Source organism: Frankliniella occidentalis, unplaced genomic scaffold, assembly GCF_000697945.3.
Source record: "Frankliniella occidentalis isolate FOCC.00 unplaced genomic scaffold, Focc_3.1 Scaffold157, whole genome shotgun sequence".
Taxonomy (NCBI): domain Eukaryota; kingdom Metazoa; phylum Arthropoda; class Insecta; order Thysanoptera; family Thripidae; genus Frankliniella; species Frankliniella occidentalis.
The window spans coordinates 243,952-250,026 of record NW_026267283.1 but is presented as its reverse complement, the minus strand read 5'-3'; the positions used below and the strand labels follow the sequence as shown (position 1 = coordinate 250,026).

Here is a 6,075-nt window from a genome sequence, read left to right as displayed (position 1 = left end):
CCCTCTTTCCACCTTTGCCCCTCCCCCCCTACACTTATCTTTTCCCCTCCTCTCTCTTTTTCCCCCACTCCATACCCCTTCGCGGCACGGTGTCGTTGACATTTCCTTGACACTGAGCTGCTGAGCTGCCTGCCCTGCCTGCCGTGCGGAGCCCATAGGCGGGGCCCGGGCGCAAGGCGAGGCGCAGGCGAGGCGCAGGCCCCTCTCGACAAATAGTGTTGTCTCCCAAACACCATTTGCATATTCCTCGGGACCTGTTCCGCCCAGTAGGGCCCGCGCAGCCCGTGCGACGACAAATGTCGCTCTTCCCTCTTTTTCCCCTGCTCCCCTCTCCCCATCCTCCCTTAAACCTGCCGCCAATTTGTCCTCTCCTCTTTTTCCGTCTGATTCCCTTCTCTCTCCCTGCCGTCCCACTCATATTTTTTTTCCTGCCCATTTTTGCACGTGCGCTTCTGCTCCTCTCCGTTTTGTGACTGTGCTGCTGTTGCTGGTGTGGTTTTTCAACTCGTACTGCCCGTTCCCCCTCCCCGCGTTTTTCTTTTGTACATTTTCCCCTGTTTGGCTCTCTGGTGATTGGGTCTGGCCGGCCCGTGCCGTGCCCTTCGAGTGGAGTTTGAACGGCACCGGCCGCCGCGTTCGTGTTGTGACAGCCGGGTGACATCAGATCAGCGCGTGTCAGCCTCGGAGTCAGCCGGTGACAGGGCCGGAGCGGTAGCTATAGCCGGAGCGGGCGAGCGAGGCGCCTCCCGAAACTAAATCGAAGCGGCTCATCGTTGGGGCTCGGGACGGGTCATCGCCTCTGCCGCTGCGAAATTAGATATTCCCACGTCAAATGAAAGTTTATCAATTACATTAGTGGGCTCCCCCGCAGTACGCCTACAAGCGACCGCGTGGCGCTCTGTGAGCCCCGGGGCTGATAGGCAACCCGCCCGCGCGCCTGCCATGCGGTACAGTATCGCTGCCATACTGGGCGGCGCCAATCGGCAACGTCTAGCACACACCTTGTCTCCAACACTTTGTCTCTCATGCGGCGTGCGCCTGCTTTTACACTGTACAGTAATTTGCGGCCAGAAGAGGCCATGGGTTGTCACCAGCGTGAGACAATCATGTCTTCTTACTTTAGGGTAAGGTGACGACCTGCTGTGTCGTCACACTTAAGTTGTCACCAAAGCGGTGCGCGTGCCGGGGCCATTGGCGCCGAGAGCTCAGCTCAGCGCGGTGTTATTGGTGGCTGCACAGGGGCCGGCCGGGCCATGGGCCGGGCCCCGCTCACCTCACCGCCAAGTTGATGACCCCTGTGGGCTCGGCACCGCCCATGGCAGGCCCATGGCAGGCGGCCCGCGGCACACCGCTCGTGGGCACAACAGCCCAGCGGCGGCATGGCCATGGCATGGCCCAGGCCCCAGGCCGGCCGATAGGAATGCTGGAGCCGGCCGGCGGTGCCGGTGCCCGAGCCGGGCCGCGGCGAGCCGGACCTGCCGGGCGAGTCATGAGCGAGTCTAGGTAAGGGCAGGGGGCCCGGCAGGGGCGAGGGGGGTATTCGCCAAGTGGGCTCCCCCCTTCTCTCTTCCTCCCCTCCTGTACCCGCGCCCCCCGCGGGGGCCTTCCTCTCTATCTCTATCTCACTCTGCACGCCGCGCGATCAACGGAATGCCGAGAGAAGCCCCACCGCACCGCCCGTCGCCTAGCAGCAGCCTATAAGCTAGCTGCTGCCGGCGTTGCTGGAGAAGAATCGAAGCGCGAAGCGGCAGCAAAAGCGCCCTCCTCCAGCTCCTCCCGCTCCTCCTCATGCAAGCCTCTTGGGCGGCTCATGGCCCGGCTCATAGACCGGGGCCCGGACCGGCTCATGCCGGCGCAGCGTCCCGTTAGTCATTACATGGCATTGGCATCAGTGCGGGGCGGAGCGGAGCGAGCAGGATGTTTGTCCTCCCCGGCGCGGCGTTGGCGCGGTCGTAGTCGACGGCGGGGCCGGTGTGGCCGTCGAGAGGACGGGTTACTCCGCGCAGCGTGCTGCTGCTGCTCAGGTGACGCTGCGCGGCCCGCGGCCCACCCGCCTGGAGCCCCACACCTCATGATGATCCGCAGCCCCGCGCGACGTGCCGGCCCCTGGCGACGACGACGACGCGCCGCGGGGTGACATGTCGCGGCGTGACGCAGGTTGTTATCGGCGCGACCACGACTCTACTTCCGGCGCTGCGGCGGCGGCGCTGACGTGAGGGGGCGAGAGATGGACGAGGGGTGGGGGGGATATCCGCACTGACGTGAAAAGTTATCATACAACCGCGCGGGGGCGAGTGGAAGGGGAGGCGAGGCGAGGAAGGCCCTCCTGCCTGTCACGCACGAGGTGTGCGTGTGCGCGCCCGTGGCGCGCGCGCCTGCTCCTCCCTCGCCGCGGCCGCCGCCCGGAGTCGTGCGGCTTTGCGGAGTGAATTTCCAATAACCGCGCGTCGTGTGGCCGCCTCGCACCCTCCTCCCCGACGACGGTGACGACGCCCCGCCCCGCTCCGCTCCGCTCTCATCTTCCTCGGCCTGCCGGCGATTATCGAGCGTGTTCACGGCTCGCGACGGGATCAGCCATAATTAAAGAACCTGATCGCGTCCTCCTTCATTATCGGTCACGCGAGTCTGTCGCTGCCGCTGCTTCAAGGGCGAGGGCGTCTATCTCGCGCGTCCTCTGCTGCGGCGGATTATGTATAATATCGCCGAGCGCGCGGCCGCTTAGCAGCAGCGGCGGCGCTTTCCCAAGCTGCCCTTCATCCTTATTATCTCATTATTTCACATTAACACAAAACGCTCTTCTTTGTATTTCAGAGGAAAAGTGGGAAAATTAAAGAGGTGGGGGGGGGGGGATACACACGGTCGAAGGCCGCCGCCCCTCGCACAATGGGACTATGTCCCTCTTTTTGGCAGTGTAGGGCGAGATAATGGGCAGCGTATCTCGCGGGGGTGTTTATTCGCGGCGATAGTGGCAGTCACCTGTCATTGTCTCACTGCCACACCCCGCCACGCCCCGCCACGCCGCGGCCGGGAGGGGCGCGGGGGTGCCAACTATGTCAGTGCGGGAGGGTGAGGGGGTGGCTGCGGGAGGTGGGGCGGGGCGGGGCGCACGGCGAGAGACGATAGGCTCTGCCCCGGATGAACAATCCCGCGACAAAAGATGGGAAATCTTTTGTTCCCTCTCTGCTGCTGCGCCTCACACTGATCGGCTTGACGGCTTACGACCCGCCCCGCGCTCCGCGTACCGTGACGTCATGGGGCGGTTTCTACAACGATTCAGTTTGAACTGAGCGAAGCATTCTTGAAAGTGTTTTCGAGCTCGAAGCCGCTGTAGAACCCCCGGCGAGGAAAGCATTCCGGTACCTGTGGTGGCCGTGTGTGTGTGCCGTGCATGGATGTGTTGTAGAATGCACCGGCCTGCTGGCCTTGGCGTGGCCTCTGCCCGGCCGGCGCGGCGGTGGCGGTGGCTACGGAGGTCGGTAGGCCGCTCGGGCGCAGCCGTGCCGTGCGGCGGTGCCTACCCTCCGGGCGCCCAGCCCAGCCCCGCTCCTCGCCTCGGTCCTCCTCGGTCGCACGGCTCGGCTCGGCTGCCCCGCGGCCGTCGTAGCGGCTCAATGGGCGAGGAGAGGGTCGTGTTCCTTTCACGGCTGTAATCGCCGCGTCCAGCACCGCGGGGCTGTCCCGTCCACGACGCCGCCGGTCCCGGTCGTGTGGCGAGGAGAGCTGCCCGCGGGACGTTTGAAATGGGAGTTGAGGAATTCGGAAGAGCACTGCTGCAACCATCTTGATGTCCGCGCGCAGATGTTTTAAAACAAATCAAACAGCCGTGATGTCGCCGCCCTGGTTGATGATTGGCTTTCATCCAGCGGTCCACTTTGCGAGACGCAACTGCTGCCCCTGCACTTGCTGCTGCTGATGCTGCTGCTGCTTGCAGTTGACTTGGCTGCCGCGAATTCCAACACGCCGGGTCGTGGGGAAAAAAGGAAATAAGGAGCTTCGATGAGAAGAGCCGGCGCGGGAAGGCCAAACCAGGCCGTCGAGGCGAGAGCTGACATGCGCTGCTGCGCTGGCTTGCTGCTCTGTCCACTCCCCTCTCCCTCTGACATACACTCACTTTAATCGTTACCGGTTGGGTTAGTGCCGCTACAGCGAGAGGGGAGGGGGAAGGCGGACATCTTCTCGCATTCCTTCCTCACAGCCCCCCGCCTCTCCCCCCGCGGATCCCGCAGGCATCTCTCTGCTACTCGTAGATGAGGCCCGAGGAGGGTCCAGCACTCCAGCAGCCCGCCACCGCCGGGTCCCGCCGTTCCGAGAGTGGCGGCCGCCACCACAAAGCGCAGGGGGAGGGGTCTCTAACTGCTGGAGAACGAGACCGCCTGGAGAAATTACTGCAGCCCCACGACGACGCCGTTCCCGACACTGACGCGCGCGGGGACGTCGGGGGGCGCTGACCAGGGCTACCGGCTGCTTTGCAGTAGGGAGCGGCGGGGCGCGAACTGCTGCGCGTCCTCGGCCACCCGGGCTTATGGTTGGCGTCGTTGGCCCGCGCACTCGGTATTTGTGAAACACCCTGGTCGAAATTAGAGCGAGAGCACGGCGAGCAAGGGGGCGGCGGCGGGCGTCGCGCCACTGCGTACAATTATCGTCTGCAAATAATTGTCTGAAAATAACACGGAGGTGTCTTGCGGTGCCGGGGAGGCCATTGAGCGGCCTGGGGCGGGCCGGGGGAGGGCAGGCACCCCGAAGGAGGTCGGCGGTGCGGCGGACTGTCCCGTCAGGGAGGCTTTGAGCACAGCAAGCGACCGCGGTACACCGCCCCCGCGCTGTGCTACGCTGTGCTACACCGTGCTGCCCGGCCCCGCCCCGCCGGGCCTTTAGTCAGCTGACGTGTGACGTCACCCCCGCACCCCCAGCGGACCAGAGCCGAGCCGTGCAGGCGGCCGGGCCTGCCGGGCTGCGGGCGAGCGCAGCGCTCCACCCCCTCCGCCGCGCCCCGCGAGCCCCGCGAGCAGCGCTCCCCCGCGGCGCCTGCCGCAACTAGCCATCTGACAGCAGCAGCAGCAGCAGCCGGGCCGTGCCGAGCCGGGCCGAGCCTGGCCGGAGCGCAGCCGCCGCCGCCGCCGCCTCCTCCCCGCAGGCCGCCGCCGCCGCCGCCACCACCGCGTCGCGCCGCCGCTGCCGCTGTCCGCGCTCCGTTCCGTCAGTCGGGTTGGGTTCAGTCGTGGCCCGTCCACCGTCACCTCGACTGCACCCGCCTGGCGCATCCGCCCCGCGCCACGCCGCGCCACGCCGCGCCACGCCGTGTGTCGCAGTAACACGACCGCAGAGTGTCACCGGCCCGACAACGCCCCCGCGACACGCGCGTGCTGCGACAGTGAGGGCACGGCGGAACATGTAGTGCGGTCCTCGCGCGGCCCCGCCCCACCCCGCCCCGCCACGCCCCGCGCGCCGGCCCGGCAGCAGTGCAGTGCAGTGTAGTGCGTGTGTGTGTGTGTGATGCGTGCGCGGGCACGCCCCTCGGCACGGCCTACAGCGAGGCCCACAGCGCGCCCTGCGCCGAGGAGGGCTTCCAGTGCGACGGCGAGGATGGACCGCCTGTGAGGCAGACCGACGACGCCCCGGCCTTCCCCCCAGGCCCCCCCAGGCCCATCCCGGAATTGGATTAACCACTGTGTGCGTGCGTCCCGTGTGCCGCGAGGAGTGCGCAGCGCCGACTCCGCGGTGAAGAAGTTGTAACAGTGCGTGTTTTGTGCACCGAGATGGCCGTCCGGATGGAGAACGCCGCGAACCAGCAGCGGAAGATGAACTACAAGATGGTGGTAATTATCGCTAGGTTATTCCTCTCGCCGCGCCGGCCGGACTGAGGCGCCCGCCCCATCCGGCCGGTCGCCGGCCCTGGTACGTGCGCTGGACGCGCCGGTAGAGGTGCCCGTCGCAGCGGTAGCCGCGGTGCCGGCCGGCCGGACGCGCGGGACGTGGCGGTGCATCCCCACCGGGGTCGCGGCGGCCCCCCCGGCCGGCTCGCGGTCGGAAATTGCAAGAAATGCAGGTAGTTTAGGGTGCCGTATGGGCGGGGCT

The 6,075-nt window shown here is 66.4% G+C and overlaps 1 protein-coding gene across 10 annotated transcripts in view; it reads left to right on the top strand.

Moving 5' to 3' along the window:
• The window catches only part of LOC113204762 (protein alan shepard), a 95,075-nt gene that overhangs the window by 17,880 nt on the left and 71,120 nt on the right, over positions 1-6,075 (top strand). The window contains exon 1 of one of the 10 annotated variants that reach the window (XM_052271328.1): positions 5,201-5,816. The exons of the other annotated variants lie outside the window; for them this stretch is intronic. Within the exon in view, the coding sequence (XP_052127288.1) occupies positions 5,757-5,816 (60 nt within the window). The 5' untranslated portion in view covers positions 5,201-5,756. Of the gene's footprint in view, positions 1-5,200; positions 5,817-6,075 lie in introns of those variants that run through there. 10 annotated transcript variants of the gene reach the window in all.